The sequence below is a fragment of the Odocoileus virginianus genome, chromosome 13 (assembly GCF_023699985.2).
Source record: "Odocoileus virginianus isolate 20LAN1187 ecotype Illinois chromosome 13, Ovbor_1.2, whole genome shotgun sequence".
NCBI classification, from domain to species: domain Eukaryota; kingdom Metazoa; phylum Chordata; class Mammalia; order Artiodactyla; family Cervidae; genus Odocoileus; species Odocoileus virginianus.
This window is the reverse complement of record NC_069686.1, coordinates 29,217,726-29,235,624: the sequence shown is the minus strand read 5'-3', so window position 1 is coordinate 29,235,624 and position 17,899 is coordinate 29,217,726. Positions and strand designations below refer to the sequence as shown.

General features: G+C 38.6%; 1 protein-coding gene across 14 annotated transcripts in view; it reads left to right on the top strand.

Moving 5' to 3' along the window:
• Window positions 1–17,899, top strand: part of PKP4 (plakophilin 4) — a 256,119-nt gene that overhangs the window by 154,017 nt on the left and 84,203 nt on the right. For all 14 annotated transcript variants that reach the window (XM_070476164.1, XM_070476166.1, XM_070476161.1 and 11 more), the window contains one exon: window positions 12,458–12,492. In XM_070476164.1, the coding sequence (XP_070332265.1) occupies window positions 12,458–12,492 (35 nt within the window). The remainder of the gene's footprint in view (window positions 1–12,457; window positions 12,493–17,899) is intronic.

The window sequence follows — 17,899 nt, the reverse complement described above, 5'->3', positions numbered from 1 at the left end:
TATTTTTTATCATACCCTTTCCTGGAATGTATTTCAGATAGGTGTTATAAGGGTCCAAAATATGGTGAAGTGGCATGAGAGAAGAGTGGAAGAAAGAATTAAGTAAACAAGGGTGAGAACTACATAGAGCCAGTATGAGATCAAAAACATTCACCCCAGTGTTCAGTTGTGCATTTTACTCAAAACTCATGAGCAGCCTGTGGAAAACAGGACTGCACTTTTATCCCACCCCTTACTGTTCCTCATGATCTTTTGAAGACTGACATTTTAAAAGCATGTTCTGAGAGCAAGGCCAGTTTTTTCAGGTGAAGTGTCACTGAGCGGGAGGGAGAATATGGGTCAGACCATAAGCCTTTGACCCTTCCCGTATTCCATGAAGCATCGTGCCTGCCTTCCCGCAGCCGTCTTGCTTGCTCCTTCAGTTGGTCGCCCAGGTGATGATGACCTGTGCGTGCAGGTTGCTGGGCAGAATCCATCACCCGGCACGGAAGGGAACTCAGGGGTCAGGATCAGCTGTATCCTATGTGAAGGATATCATTTTTAATTCCAGTACCTTTTCTTTTTAGTCCTCAGTGTTACCCTCAGACATACAGATAATTATGAAAAAAAATCCTTTGCCCTGTCTCATTTTTTTTATTCCTTGCTTAGTTCAAATTATAGGCATATACCATTTTCAGGGGCAATTTAAAACCGTAACACATAAAAATAGTAATAAACTACAAGTAAGGGCATGTTGTCATGGTTTCACTTTTCTCTTTTGAATATAATTTTATTTATTTATTTTTGGCTGTGCTGGGTCTTGGTTGCTGTGTGGGCTTTTCTCTAGTTGGAGCGAGTGGAGGCTACTTTTGGTTGCGGTCTGCAGGCCTCTCGTTGCGGTGGCTTCTCTTGCTGCGGAGCAGGGACGCTGGGAGAGCAGGCTTTGCAGCACATAGGCTCGGTAGTTGTGGCTCCCAGGCCTAGAGCATGGGCTCAGTAGTGTGGTGAATAGGCTTAGTTGCTCCACAGGTAGCTTGTGGGGTCCTCCTGGACCAGGGATTGAACCCGTGTCTGCTGCATTGGCAGATGGATTCTTTACCACTGAACCACCAGGGAAGACCTGGTTTCAGTTTTTATGACTGCTGGTATCAAGTGATCCTTTGGTAGGAAGAGGGAAATGAGTCTCCATCCAATAGAAAATTTTCTAGGGTCTGATAACACAATAAAGAAATCATGAATTTGAAGGAAGAACTCTTGGTTTTGGTTTGTTGAGATTGATTGTGAATAGGCAATAAGTAAATTTGGAGGAGGCTCCCAAAATTGCAGTATCACTGCTAAGATACCTTTGTTATCTAAAGGCTAATGATTTGTTGTTCTCGGATCCTCAGAACCCCTTAGGCACAATAAAATGGTGAGTTGGGATAGCTGTCTGCCTCCCCGCTCCCCTCCTCTGCTTCAGCCAGGCAAAGCAGTTCACCTGCATTGTCTACATCCTGGTCTTCCTGTCCTCAATTTACTGAAACAGCCTAGTGGAAAAATAGCTATGCACACCTGTCTGGGGAAGAATAGTCATGACGTATTATTTAATTTTGTCGTACTGCTCTAGTTCAGGCATGAAAACAAAAGGTAGGTCTCTGTTTAATGTAAGGTATTTATTTCCTAATTAATTCTTATCTAACTAAAAGCAAGAGATGAGGTACATTTCGCAAACATGAGACAAACAATGCTAGTTAAAACCTATCAGTTACCTACTGGTAGGTGGTAGGAGCTCTTGGAACATCAGAAGATGCTTCCTGGTATTAGAGAGCCCTTTGAAGTGGTTTTCTCAACCATAAATTCAAGAGCACTCAAGAAAGCTGAAGCACACAATGAGCTTTACTCAGCTAAGAACTCACACAAAAAAACTAATGAAATATTTTACCAATGCATTAAAAGGAACTGAACAGAGTTTTCAATGTACTAATTAAAAGGGAATCAAAGCAATACTAGATAGAAATTTTTCGAAGACTCAGAGTATGGTATGATGTTATTGCCATATTGTTGAAAACTTACCTATAATTAGTGAAAATAGAGAAATTTAATTGATAGATAGACTTCCCTTACTCAGTTAAGGGAATTGTTGAATATTTACCTATAATTAGTGAAAATAGAGAAATTTAATTGATAGATAGACTTCCCTTACTCAGTTAACGGAATTTATTTTGAGTTTTATCTGGTAACACTCCAAATAGAGACAAAAAGTTGAGAATCATTAGTAGTTATTTTGCCAGATACTGGCAGAGAAAATCCTAGGTGCATAATAGGAAATCTGGAGTTACCTGGGGACTCTGGAGTCCCACTTTCATATCTAAGAAGATTCTGAAGCAGTTTATTAAAAAGCAATTTGTAATGCCTAGAGGACAGCAAGGTATTTGTCGTCACTGTTCAGGTGCTTAGTCATGTACGACTCTTTGCAACCCCATGGACTGCAGCACACCAGACTTCCCTGTCCTTCACTATCCCTGAGTTTTCTCAAACTCATGCCCATTGAGTCTGATGCCATCCAACCATCTCATTTTCTGTTACCCCTTTCTCCTCCTGCCCTCAGTCTTTCCCAGCATCTGGGTCTTTTCCAAAGAGTTGGCTCTTTGCATCACATGGCCAAAGATTTGGAGCTTCAGCTTCAGCATCAGTCCTTCCAATGAAGATTCAGGGTTAATATCTTTTAAGATTGACTGTTTTGATCTCTTTACTGTTCAAGGGACTTAGAAGAGTCTTCTGCAGCACTACCATTTGAAAGCCTCAATTCTTCAGTGCTGAGCCTTTTTTTATGGTCCAACTCTCACATCTGTACATGACTACTGTAATTTCAATGTAAATTGCCTAAGATAAAAAGGCAAACTGACCTTTCATCTTTTAACTGAGAGAAATAAACCTTGGAATCAAGTAAAATGTAGACTTGTAAATATTAGAGCAATGAATTACAAAGGTAATTACAACAAACCAATAATGAGTTGCCAAAATTTTTCTCAAAATGGGTTTAGTATCCATATTATACATTTGCTAATAGAATAACTTCAGTTAGTAATGAATTGGTAGAGAATGAGAAAAATGCATTTTGGAATTTATTCCAGCTACTGAGATTTCATCTCAGTGAACATGAAGTGGTTCTTGAATTCAGGAGTTAACATGTACAGAAAATACAGAACTTTTTTACAATTGAAGTTTAGTTGTGTACAATATTATATTATAGGTATACAATGTAGTATACCTGTGTAGAGAATTATACAAAAATAATCTTCATGATCCAGATAACCACAATGGTGTGATCACTCACCAAGAGCCAGACATCCTGGAATGCAAAGTCAAGTGGGCCATAGGAAGCATCACTATGAACAAAACTAATGGAGGTGATGGAATTCCACCTGAGCTATTTCATATCCTAAAAGATGATGCTGTGAAAGTGCTACACTCAATATGCAGCAAATTTGGAAACCTCAGCAGCCACAAGGCTGGAAAAAGTCAGTTTTCATTCCAATCCCAAAGAAAGGCAATAATAATGTTCAAACTACCACACAATTGCACTCATCTCACAGACTAGCAAAGTAATACTCAAAATTCTCCAATCCAGGCTTCAATAGTACATGAACCGTGAACTTCCAGGTGGAAATTCAAGCTGGATTTAGGAAAGACAGAGGAACCAGAGACCAAATCACCAATGTCTGTTGGATCATAGAAAAAGCATGAGAGTTCCAGAAAAACATCTAATTCTGCCTTATTGATTATGCCAAAGCCTTTGACTGTGTGGATCACAACAAACTATGAAAAATTCTTCATGAGATGGGAATACCAGACCACCTGACTTGCTCCCTGAGAAATCTGTATGCAGGTCAAGAAGCAATAGAACTGGACATGGAACAGACTGGTTCCAAATTGGGAAAGGATTACATCAAGGCTGTATATTGTCACCCTGCTTATTTAACTTATATGCAGAGTACATCATGAGAAACGCTGGGCTGGATGAAGCACAAACTGGAATCAAGATTGCCAGGAGAAATATCAATAACCTCAGATACGCAGATGACATCAACCTTATGGCAGAAAGCAAAGAAGAACTAAAGAGCCTCCTAATCAAAATGAAAGAGGAGAAGGAAAAAGTTGGCTTAAACCCCAGCATTCAGAAAATGAAGATCATGGCATCCAGTCCCATCACTTCATGGCAAATAGATGGGGAAACAGTGAGAGATTTTATTTTTTGGGCTCCAAAATCACTGCAGATGGTGACTGCAGCCACGAAATTAAAAGTACTTGCTCCTTGGAAGGAAAGCTGTGTCCAACCTAGAGGGCATATTAGAAAACAGAGGCATTACTTTGCCAAAAAAGGTCTGTCTAGTCAAGGCTATGGTTTTTCCAGTAGTCATGTGTGAATGTGAGAGTTGGACGATACAGAAGGCTGAGCACTGAAGAATTGATGCTTTTGAACTGTGGTGTTGGAGAAGACTCTTGAGAGTCGCTTGGACTGCAAGGAGATCCAACCAGTCCATCCTAAAGGACATCAGTCCTGGGTCTTCATTGGAAGGACTGGTGTTGCAGCTGAAACTCTAGTACTTTGGCCACCTGGTGCGAAGAGCTGACTCATTTGAAAAGACCCTGATGTTGGGAAAGATTGAGGGCGGGAGGAGAAGGGGATGACAGAGGATGAGTTGGTTGGATGGCATCACTGACTCAATGGACATGAGTTTGGGTAAATTCCAGGAGTTGGTGATGGACAGGGAGGCCTGATGTGTTGTGGTTCACGGGGTCGCAAAAAGTCAGACAGAACTGAGCCACTGAACTGAACTGGTGATAGCCTTTCTGACAAGTATGAAGCGACATCTTATTGTGGTTTTAATTTGCGTTTCCCTGATTAACAGTGTTGATCATTGTTTGCTTCTTTTCACCATTATATCCCAGCCTCTAACAATGTCTGGCACTCAGTAGATGATCAACAAATACTTGTTGAATGGATTCATGTAATATTTACAGTAGACTTCTTTTCTGTAAGATGTAGAAAAAGCCAAAAATTCCTTTGTAGAATGATTGAAACAATTCTAAAATAACATAGGATTAGCCCTAATAATGAGCAACTCAAAAAATTATTATCAACTATCATTTATTTAGCATTCTACTCAATTGTGGGGTGCAAATAGAATTAAGACACAGTCTTTATCCTCAAGAGAGCCATAATCTGGTAGTGGAAACAGATAAGCAAATATTGCAGTTACAATCATATGAAAAACAAGAATCAAGGTAGATTAATTGTTAATACAAAGAAGTGATCAACTCATCAAGCTAATTTTTGAAGAATAATTAGTGCTTACCAGGGAGAATGTCATGGAGGGTATATAGTCTAGACATTGGTACATGCCCATACTCTATTCATAAGTAAAACAGCTTCTGGTGTATTCCTTCCAGTAATTCCTGTCCATTAATACCAAATGAAGCCTAAGTTTTGACTGTGCTTAACTTTTTGATCTATTAATAAGGGCTCTACATATACATACACACATATATGTCTCTGTGTGTAGTATAAAACTTCTTAACAACCATTTTTCTAAATAAAACAAAGTGGAATAACTTGAATTCTATCCCAGTTCAGTGTGTTTTGGATGAGAAAGTGACAGTGGCCTGCACCTCACTAGTGATAGAGCCCCAACTAGACCAGGGAGAAGGTGAGGGAAATGACATGATGAAGTTACTGTGTAGCTTCATCAAGTTTTCTCCACTCCTCCCTCTCCTACTGTTGCCTACTACTGTCCACTTAAGCTCACATCAGACACAGTAGAATCCAGGAGGAAATTGAGTACTGACTTATTAATGTTGACCATTTTACAAAGATATTCCTGTTATTACTAAGTGATTAAAAAGTGAAAGTAAACTAGAGTGTTCCAATCCATGGGTGTGTGTGACATATATATTGTTACCTTGTACCACATATACCATTCTGAAATTTGTGTAATTCTGAGTTTCCAGACTGTGTTCTACACATTCTACCCCGAAAATAGTACTAGAAGTGTGAAGCAGCCTGATATGTGAGGAAACTGCAAGTAATTAGGAATGCCTAGAATGTAGGTTTGTGTGGGAAAGGGCAAACTCGAAGGAACCAGGTGGTGGAGGGCCTTCTGCACCATCTGAAGATGTTTGAATCTCTGCCATACTAACCAAGATGCCTGAAATGTATCCTGTATGAATCTGTTGTGCGTTAGCATCAGGAGAATTTCAGATTTGAGTGTTTGAAATATCACCGTAGCAACAGCCTGGAAGAGAGCCTGAAAGGATGAGAAATCAAAGCCAAGCAGACCAGCTAGGAGAGAGCCTGAAAGAATGATCCACCCAGGAGACCATGAGAGGATGAAAGCCTGAACTGTGTACTTGGGGGTAGCGATGGATTCAGAAGGTGTATGTTCTGAGTGACAGCCACATGCCACAAACTGTTGTAGGTTCTGTAAGTGAACAAGGCAGACGTCCCTGCCCTTGTGGAGCTGTTCATGAGGGGGTGCGGGGCCAGTCGGTCGTCAGTAAAGCAGCTCCGTGTTCTTCGTGAGTGACTTGGTGGCAATGATTCGATGGGAATTTATTTGGGGGGGAGGGTTTTGGTGAGTCAAGTACAAAGTGTATTCTATCCAGTGCGCAGCTGGAAATACAGGTCAAGAGTTAAGGAGTGAGGTTTTAGCTCTTTTCAGTGGGCCATTTATATTTGGTCTCAGTCATAAAACATCAGTCAGAACCTTCAGCTATAAACAGTAGAATCCTCTCTGGCCTGTGTAAGCTGGAAAAGAACTTGTCAGAAGCTGTTAGCTGTCAATTTTCAGAATCTCCGGGAAGGCCAGAGAGCCAGCTTCTGAGTTGGGGAGTATGGGAACAGTGTCCACTGCCACTGTGGGCCCCCACTGCTGGTCCCTGCCGCACCCCTCCCACACTGACAGCCTTCCAGACCCTGTCACTGACCGGCTCTCTGGCTGCAAGGGGCTGTGAAAACCCCTGGTGAAAACCGGCTGGTTTTCTCACTCATAACATAGGCAAATATCACAACAAGGGGATTTCAAAGAGAGCTATGGGCTTCTCTGGTGGCTTACATGGTAAAGAGTGTGCCTGCAATGGAGGAGACCTAGGTTCGATCCCTGGGTTGTGAAGATCCTGTGAGGAGGACATGGCAGCCCACTTCAGCATTCTTGCCTGGAGAATCTCATGGACAGAGGAGTCTGGTGGGCTACCTGCCTCCTGAAAAATCTTTATTCAGGTCAAGAAGCAACAGTTAGAACTGGACAAGGAACAACGGACTGGTTCCAAATTGGGAAAGGACTATGTCAAGGCTGTAGATTGTTACCCTGCTTATTTAACTTATATGCAGAGTACATCATGAAGAATGCCAGGCTGGATGAAGCACAAGCTGGAATCAAGATTGCTGGGAGAGATATCAATAATCTCAGATATGCAGATGGCATCACCCTTGTAGCAGAAAGTGAAGAGGAACTAAAGAGCCTCTTGTTGAAGGCGAAAGAGGAGAGTGAACACGCTGACTTAAAACTCAACATTCTGAAAACTAAGATCATGGCATCCAGTCCCATCACTTCATGGCAAATAGATGGGGAAATATTGCAAACAGTGAGAGACTCTATTTTCTGGGCTCCAAAATCACAACAGATGGTGACTTCAGCCATGAAATTAAAAGACACTTGCTCCTTGGAAGGAAAGCTATGACCAACATAGATGGCATATTAAAAAGCAGAGACATTACTTTAGCAACAAAGGTCCATCTAGTCCAAGTTATGGTTTTTCCAGTCATGTATGTATGTGAGAACTGGACCATAAAGAAGGCTGAGCCCTGAAGAATTGATGCTTTTGAACTGTGGTGTTGGAGAAGACTCTTGAGAGTCCCTTGGACTGCAAGGAGATCCAACCAGTCCATCCTAAGGGAAATCAGTCCTGAATATTCATTGGAAAGGCTGATGTTGAAGCTGAAACTCCAATACTTTGGCCAACTGATATGAAGAACTGACTCTTTTGAAAAGACTGGGAAAGACTGAAGGCAGGAGGAGAAGGGGACGACAAAGGATGAGATGGTTGGATGGTATCACCGAGTTGACAGACATGAGTTTGAGCAAGCTCTGGGAGTTGGTGATGGACAGGGAGGCCTAGTGAGCTACAGTCCATGGGTCGCAGAGAGTTGGATACAATTGAGCAACTGAACTGAACTGAAAGACTGCAGTAAATATTCAACAGAGGTATTTTGGGCTTCATTTATGTCTGTGAATGAAAAAAATACATAATTTCTTAAGTGTTAGTGATTTATTGAATTTTCTCATCCATACTGTGATGAAGGCATGGTGTCTTTCTTAAAACTAAGATTTTTTTTCTCATTAAAATGAATTGCCTTAGTTTATTAATTTGCTGATGATTTTGCTTTTAACTGTAGTTTGCTATCTAACCAAACAGTCCCAAACTTGTGAATGGATTTCATTCTAGAGGGTTGTTGATAATTAAGTTGTTAGAAATTGTGAATGCATCTTCCCACTGAAAGAAAGTTGTCATGGATGATTCCATTCTTGTATTTCAAAATGTTTTCACACTGCAGAGGAGGTTCTTGGCATATTCAGATGAGAAGGGAATGGAATGGAGTCATCCGTGGCCACAATGCTTTGAGACATGTTGTAGACATTCAATAAAAGTTGGGGAAATTTTTTTTTGGAATAGATGGCTAGAGGGAGAGAGGGAGGAAGGAATACACCTATGTGTCATGTGGAGCTGCCTCTCGTTTTATTGTTCCAATAAAAGTGACTTGAAACAGCATTTCACAACTTCATGTATTTACTGCCTGATCCCTGAATCCCGGAGTGGTGATTCAGAAAGAAATAGACTGTTCTGAATAACATATAATGACCAGGATTGTGGAATTAGTGTGAAAGTAATTGGGCTGAATATATAGTCTTCAAAATATACCATGGAATTTTTTATTTTTAACCTTCAATATTAACTTATTTTCCTGTGATTTTTTTCTTATTTATCTAGAATACGATAGGGGAAAAAGTAATTTTAACTCAGACTTCCCCATGCCTTCACCTCATTTCAGTTCATGTCACTCAGTTGTGTCTAACTCTGTGATTCCATGGAATGCAGCAAGCCAGACCTCCCTGTTCATCACCCACTCCCAGAGCTTGCTCAACCTAAAACTCATGTCCGTCAAGTCAGTGATGCCACCCAACCATCTCATCCTTTGTCGTCCCCTTCTCCTCCTGCCTTCAATCTTTCCCAGCATCAGGGTCTTTTCAGATGAGTCAGTCCTTCACATCAGGTAGCCAAAGTATTGGAGTTTCAGCTTCAGCATCGGTCCTTCCAATGAATATTTAGGACTGGAATGCCTTACTGTATTTTGATGACCAAAGGTCTTTTCAGCACCAGAAATGCTGCTTGCCTGCTTGTTATACAATGAAACTACTGAAACTTCCTACCTAGAGTAGGGGTGAATAATTTGACCTGTTTGAACAAAATGTTGTTCAGTTGCTAAGTCATGTTTGACTCTTTGCAACCCCATGGACTGCAGCACACCAGGCTCCTCTGTTCTCTGAGTCTTTTCCAGCACCACAATTTGAAAGCATCAATTCTTTGGCACTCAGTCTTCCTTATGGTCCAACTCTCACTTCCCTACATAACTAGTGGAAAAACCATAGTTTTGACTAGATGCACCTTTGTGAACATGTGATGTCTCTACTTTTTAATATGCCATCTGGGTTTTTCATAGCTTTCCTTCCAAGAGACAAGCATCTTTTAATTTCTTGGCTATAGTCGCTGTCCACAGTGATTTTGGAGCCCAGGAAAATAAAATCTATCACTGCTTCCACTTTTCCCCTTTCTATTTGCCATGATGTGATGGGACTGGATGCCATGATTTTAGTTTTTTCTAATGTTGAGTTTCAAACCAGCTTTTGAACGAAATAGTAATAATTTACATAAACCTAATCCCTCAGAACAATGAAGAAGTCAGTATTATTAATACTTTTTCACAATTTGTGTTACAGCCGTATTTATTAGGGGCTTCCCAGATGGTACAGTGATAAGGAATCCACCTGCCAGAGCAAGAAGCAGAAGACACTAGGGTTCGATCCCTGGGTCGGAAAGATCCCCTGGAGTAGGAAATGGCAACCCACTCCAGTGTTCTTGCCTGGAAAATTCCATGGATGGAGGTGTCTGTCAGACTACAGTAGAGGGGCTTGCAAAGATTTGGACACAACTTGAGCACACACACACACACACACACACACACATTAAACATCTGTGTGCCAGGCAGTGTGCAGTGCACTTGACCTAAAGAGATGCAGAAAGCAGCCACAACCCTTGCCCAGTTTGAGCAGTTAAGATGACATATAATCTATGGTCTAAAATTTCAAAAATAAAAACTTGTAAAGATATTTCATTAAGGTTTATATAAATTTCAACCAGAAGATAATAGGCTTCACCACTCCCAAGACACCTGAGTTATATTAAACATTTCTGGTTGGTAATTTGATTTTAATATTGACAAAAAATGTGAATATGTTGATAGAAACACAGTTGGGTAATAGCAACTTTGGTGCTTAGAAAGCTAGTTTAGATAATAGGATTAAATGATAGTATTCAAGAGAATTGGAATTCAGTTTTGTAAACCACTTTTGAAAATGCGGTAATATCTTCAGGAGCAAGACAAATATGCCATTTATTGATATTTTACCAAATTTTCCTCTGTTTTTCCTTCCCATCAGTCCCTTTTGAAATTAGGAGTACATCAGGTAGAGGATCATGATCGGAGTGCTGAAGATGAGCATTAACTGACTCTGTTCATTGGGAGCATGTCTTCCTGGTCACAGCTAGTTCAAGGTCCTGAAATGTGAGCTGCTCGCAGATCACAGGCAAAATTGAACTTTGGGGAGTTCTTACTGAATCTAGAGTTTTTAACCAGCAAGAGTTTCATTAGCCACTTAATGACTTGGGGGAAATACCAAGGGACTAACATGAACTTAAAATCTTACAACTACAGCTCTGAAAGTATTGTTCTTTTCTTTATTTTAGAGTTTCCTTAAGTGCAAAGTCATGTACCTTTTCCTTAAATTTAATAAACACTTCCAAAATACTTCAATATGTATTTGTTTCTGGTTTCTAAATAAAGTACAAATGTTTAAAAAGAAAGAAATCCTTTTAGTTGTAACCCACAGAAAAAACCGCTAGCACTTTGTTTTTTATTTTTCTACACTCCTTAGGCATATTGTGTGTGTCTATGTATGCATGTGTGTGTGTTAATACAAAAATGGGATCACAAGCTGTTATACTATATAACACAGTGGTAAGAAGCCCTGACTTTGAAATCAAACCATCCTTGGTTTAAATCCCAATTCTTCCATTTACTAATGGTATAAGACTTTGTCCAGTTTTTTAATCTGTGAAATAAAGATAATAAGGTACCTCTTCATTAGGTTGTTGTGAGCAGTATACAGGAGATAATGTATGTGAGGTACTTTAACATTTAATGAATGCCTAATAATTCAGCCTCTCTTATTGCTTTGTTCTGCTACACTGTCCCCTGAGCACCATGCTTTCCTGTATTATTTTAAGGGAGAGGGTGGACAGGGAGGCTCAGATATGTTTTTATGCACTAATTTTTAAAATTGGTACTCTATAAACCAGGCTTCCCAGGTGCCTCAGTGGTAAATAATCCACCTGCCAATGCAGGAGACACAGGAGATGCAGGTTCTATCCCTAGGTGGTAAAGATCCTCTGGAGGAGGACATGGCAACCCACTCCAGTATTCTTGCTGGAGAATCCCATTGACCGAGGAGCCTGGCGGACTATAGTCATGGGCTTGCAGAGACTTGGACGCAACCGAGCATAGCACTCTATAAACTAAGAAAAATATATAGTTAAAATTTACCCCTAATCTGTAAAACTTTGTGATTTGATATAAAGATTTATTATATTTAAATTTTATAAGGTAATATTCAATAAACTGACCCCATTAACTTATATGTCTATTCCAGCATCTAAGGCTTTTTTGAAAATAAGTAAAATAATAATAACAACCTTTTTGGTTCTTTTTAATGTATATGTCGTACAGTGTATGATATATATGTTGTTTTATATGTAGTTTTCACATAAATTCTTCCACATAAAGCAGCATAGGCCCTCATATAAGTACTGTGAAGGTCACAGTTAGCTGTGCTATTATATTTGTCTTATCCAAGGAGAATCATATGTCTTTTTATAATTTGCCTTAAGTTCTAAGAAATACAAATTTGTCCCAGATTGACATACAGGGTTAAATACTCTCTAAAAATTAGTTTAGAACAGTCACTTTAAATTTTGTTTGAGGTTTTGATATACTTTTATATAATTAAATGTGAAAATTAAATGTTTATGTACAAAACAGATCCACAGTTAAAGTTTACAATAAAAGAAGTAAATGTTCCATTTTTTTTTCCTTCTTTTTCTCTAGCTCAACTGAGAAGTCATTTCCTTGGAGATCAACAGGTATGAGTTTTTAATCATATAAAAAAAATCTTTCTTACGTTTTGCCCAAGCAAAGTCTGCTCTCTAAATTTACTGTCTCTTGATGAGATCAGTCCAGCCAAAACTTTAATAGTGACAATATTGATCTACTTTGCTTAAAGGTAGTACTTTTTAATATGCTTATTTTTTTAACATGTTTGAATAGATTTATATATGTCATTTGTAAAGAAATTAAAGGATTGAGCATCAATATTTTTAATGTCAATTCAATATTTGAATTTTTTATCATAAAGAAATACAGTGATGCCCTCACACACAGGTTTTTGTATAATCTTGGAAAGTTGGCTAATCACTTATCTAAATCAAAGTCTTTCCTTTCACAGTTTTTTTTTCATATTAGAAGAGTTGCCTGAAATGTTCATTTTTTTGTACTCAAATGTGGACTACCTGATAGCTTCTAAAGTAGCCTGGAAGATTCTAATGTAGTCTATATGTTCTTTTTACCTGAAGTTCACCTCATATAAAGGATGAATTACATTAAGGAGAGTGTCTCCCACTTTCACACATGTTTGATGTCTTCACTCACTAAATGTTTACTGAGCAGCCACATCATGAACCATATACAATACACATTGCTGGTTAGATAGTGATGGACTCCACACACACATGCCCCTTGCCTCTCATGAAGCTTATAATGTGAGGGACAATGCCAGCAACTTATATGCTAGATTAGGCCTTGTATTCAAATACTTTGACAGTTTTTAAACAAAGTTTGAATTCAGTAAAACTCAAATCCCTAAATGGCTGGTATCTGAGTTTATCTGAACCTGATACCAGGATTCTGGTGTTATTTATAGTGTATACAAGGCTCTTTGCTATTTTCTAAAGAAGCTAGTCCCAAGAAATGTAGTGTTTTATTCAAAGCATTGATGACATGTAGTATGGAAACTTAGCAGGTGGCACAGTTGTAAAGAATCCACCTTCAATGCAGGAGATGCACAAGACACAGGTTTGATCCCTGGGTTGGCAACTCACTCCAGTATTCTTGCCTGAGAAATCCCATGGACAAAAAAAAAAAAAGAAAAGAAATCCCATGGACAGAAGGAGGAGCCTGGCAGGCTGCAATCCATGGGGTCTCAAAGAGCTGGACATGACCAAGCTACTGAGCACAAAGATGAAGAAGAGACATGTGAAAATCTACTTAACAATAAGACTTACAAACAGCAGTTTAATAGTAGGAAAGACATGGCATGAAATAATATGCGGTTAACTGCAAAGTAAGTATTATTTAGGAAACATTGTCATCAAATAGACAATCCATTTGTGAGATAACTTTGCAAGGGTGAGCCTGGAGCCTGGGGCTTGACTGGCAGCCCAGCTGTGGAGAGAGTATTGTCATTGTCACAGCAGCAGAGATGACAAAAATGTCTCATGGGAACATTTAAAACTGGTTTGGGAGATGATAAGACGTGCAAAGACCACATTGGGCCAAGTTATAGAGATCTGTAAATACCAGGGACTTTGAACTTCCTACAGGTCATGGGGAGCCACTGGAAATCCTTTGAGCAAAAAGTCATTCGATTTAAACATTCCTCAGGAGACCTGGCAGTGCTGTGAACTGTTAAAAAGAGAAATGAAGATTTCAGTTTAAAGAAAAATACAGAGTGCATTTGCTACTTAGCTATGGCAGAACTCTGCCATTTAATATAAAATTCTCCTGTAAGTTCATGTTTAATACGGCATCATTAATTTATTCCAAAAACATTCCTTGAGAGCCTACTTGGTTCACACATAGTTGTCACTGTTTAAAACAGATATCCTTGCCCTCTTAAGTGTTTCAGGTCTAGTGGAGATATATAGCTCTATACACTTAAAATCGGGGAGGGGAATTCTTTAAAGAAAAACTACAAATATATACCGTATTTACCCATAGCTCTGTTTTTGGACATTCAGCTGTTTTTCATGGGTATAAATAATGTTATGGCAAACATCCTTGTATATAAAATTATACCTGCAGCTTTGATTTACCTTTTAGGCTAGGTTTTCCCAAGTAGGAAAACTATTCAAAGTATATGAACATTTTCAAGGCTTTTTAGATGTCTAACCAAGTAGTTTTCCTAGAAGAGTTGTATACATTCTCCCTCCCTTTTGGTATATGAGGTCAGTCCTCTCATATTCCCTCATTAGTGTCATCGTTTATATTTCTAGCTACAAAATATTTCGATATCCTGTCATTGCCCCTTTCTCTTGGAATGTTAGCATTTGTTAGGCGGAAGTTCTTCGCAGCCCAAGAAAAATAGCGGTATCAGTCAGGGCCCAGTGACCCAAAGGAGTAACTGTTCCTGGAAGCTGCTGCCATGTCTGGGACTGTAGGACCAAGGGCTGCGTGGGTTGGCACCAAAGTGTAGCAGGAGTTGGAGGAAGTGCAAGGCAGTCTTCAGCACGAGCTGGACCCACAAGGGAGATACAGCCTTCCCAGCAGTGCTGCCTAAGTAGACCCGGAGAAACATCCTGGCTGAAGTGGACTGGAGGAAGCAGTTATAGATTTCTAACTACCACAACCAGGCAGGCACAGTGTGTAATCGTATTGATGTACTCATAAAGAGAACGAACTTAGATTATGAAGACACCTGATAGGGAATGACCATCCCTTAGCATCCTTTCTGCCTCTCCTCCCCACCAGTGTGTTCACTCAGTTTCAATCATTTGACCACCTCCTTCCTGGTGGCTCAGAGGGTAAAGCATCTGTCTGCAATGCCAGAGACCCAGGTTCAATTGCTGAGTTGGAAAGATCCCCTGGTGAAGGAAATGGCAACCCACTCCAGTGTTCTTGCCTGGAGAATCCCACGGACGGAGGAGCCTGGTAGGCTGCAGTCCACAGGGTCGCAAAGAGTCGGACACGACTGAGCGACTTCACTTTCTTTCTTCATGATTTACTAATGCATAAAATAGAGATAGATAGAATATTATAGATAATCTGTAAAACATTACATTTATGTTTCATTTAATATATAAATATTGTATAATCTCTTATTTTTATACACATGCCAAATAGCTCACCAAATACTTTAGTGTTTAGGGAAATACAGCTTCAGTAATTCATCTGTCTTCACCACATGCACATTCATAATTCACACCTGATAACTATACTTCATCCCTTACTTAAATCAGACTATACTCCTGTACAAGTTCATATTCCAACATTACATTTACTTACCCTTTTTCTTTCTTCAGGGAAACATAACCTTCAAACACAGCAAACGCAAATGCTATTTACTTCACTCTATTATTTTAACTACATTAATGTTACATGTGTGTTTTCTTAAATATGCCTACTTTTCAGGCATTCTTAAGGCATTTAAGTTGTCACCATGGCAATAAGCTATAATGATAAGAGTAGAAATTTGAAATTTGATTATATGAATAAAAGAAATATCTGGTTTTGTATCATAATCCTTTTTCTAAGCAGTTATCGATGCCCTTTAGAAGTTTGATTGTGAAATGACAGTTTTGCTGCTACTTTTCCTGTAAAGTTTATCTTCTCTTTACCAGTATGCATGCAGAAATACTGAATGTAATATGAAAATAATCTTGTTTTAAAATTTGGCAGTCCCACCCAGAATGAGGTAGAGATGGCTTAAATATAAAGTATATTTAAAAGGTCTTTGGTCTATTTTGTCTTTGGATAGGTCTTAGCAAAAGAAACATCTTTATTCAATTATCTTGGTTTCCTAAATAAAAAAGGATCACATGAAAGGATTTAGGATTGGAGGTCTGTTATTGTTCCTCATTTTTCTTTAGTATTTTGAACATTTACTTGAGGACAGTTTCTCTACCCTTTCTTTTTCTCTTTTTGGTATTACAAATTTGACTTGAAAAGATTTTCAGCAACAAAGTGAATTGATAGCAAGGCAATAATTTGATCACTACCAGAAATTGAGACCAACTGTTGAATTTGTTTTTAAATAGCTAACTTACTGTAGAGTCATTTTCTAGGGAGGAGCTCAAGATGCCCTCTGCAGAAAAGATTTCCATTTGTGATCCAGTTCAGGATAATCAGCTTGCTTGTTTTTTCTTGGTTAGTTGGTTGATTTGGTTGATTTTTAACTCACCAGGGATTGTAGGCTCTTGGAAAGCAAAAAGCCAAAGCTTTGAATACTCAGATAACTTCCCAGATCATGTGGAATAATCACCCATTCTACAAAACATTTCTATTTTCCTAGATTGATTGGGAAGCAGTCTTAAGGAGAAGCTTCCCTGGATGTTATAAAGTTGTTTTAAGCATATATGCTTTGTTGTTATCTCGCATTTCTGTTGTCTTCTGTCTTCATTATTCTGTATTTTCTATCTTACCAGCATTATATATCTCCTCTCTAAAAATGTAAATGCATCTCCTCTTTTATGCAGAGGAGAGTTTATCATTTTCTGTTTGGCTTTGTCTTTTCCATAGCCTTGTGTTCCTTATGACCATGGATTTTGTGAATGTGTTTATATATATTCTGCTGAAAAGGAGTGAAGGGGGAATGTTGTCTTAATGTTCCTGTTTCCCCTTTTGTTAATGTGCCATTTTTCCACTATTCACTCCTTCATACCAGTGTATGTATTTCTACAATCTCTTATGTTCCACCAAAATTTGAGGTAGATTTTAAGAACCCATATAATAGAATAGAAAAAAATCCATATTCATAGAAAAAGTATATTAGAATAATAGGTAAAGACCTGAAGAAAGTGAGAATGCAAATTTATGCACAAGTAATTATATTTCTTCATGATGGAAAATATTATATTATGGAAGGTATCTTCTAAAGGATAAACCTTGGCCTTTCCCTTCTTTTAAGAAGTAGCACACCAATTCAGTCATAAAAATAACCATATACTGTGTACTCTTTGCATCAGAAAGAGTTGTTGAGTAAACAAGGTCCTATTGTATAGCACAGGGAACTGTATTCACTATGCAGTGATAAACCAGAATGGAAAAGAATATGAAAAGAAATATATATATGTATAACTGGGTCATTTTGGTGTACTGAAGACATTAACATTGTAAATCAACATTGTAATTCAAGGAAATTTTTTTTAATTTGCTGAAGTAGGAAGTGAAAAAAAAATAAAAGACATAGGAACATAAAAGTAGGGTAAATTTCTGGTTGACCAAAAGGCATTAAGGGATTAATAAACTTGGATGGGTCTTTCATGATAAGAAGGAGAGAAACTATGAATGATTCCATTCCATTCATATATTTGATGTTTGACAATACATGTGAAAGAGAAGGAGAAAGATGGTGGTAAAATAGAAATTTTAAGCTGATCAGATTATTTAAGTTAGTGCCACATTTATTTATTGTGGAATATGTACTGAAGTGCCATAATTTTAACATGCCATCCATTTAAATCATTATTGTATAGTATATACAGATATTAGTTAATA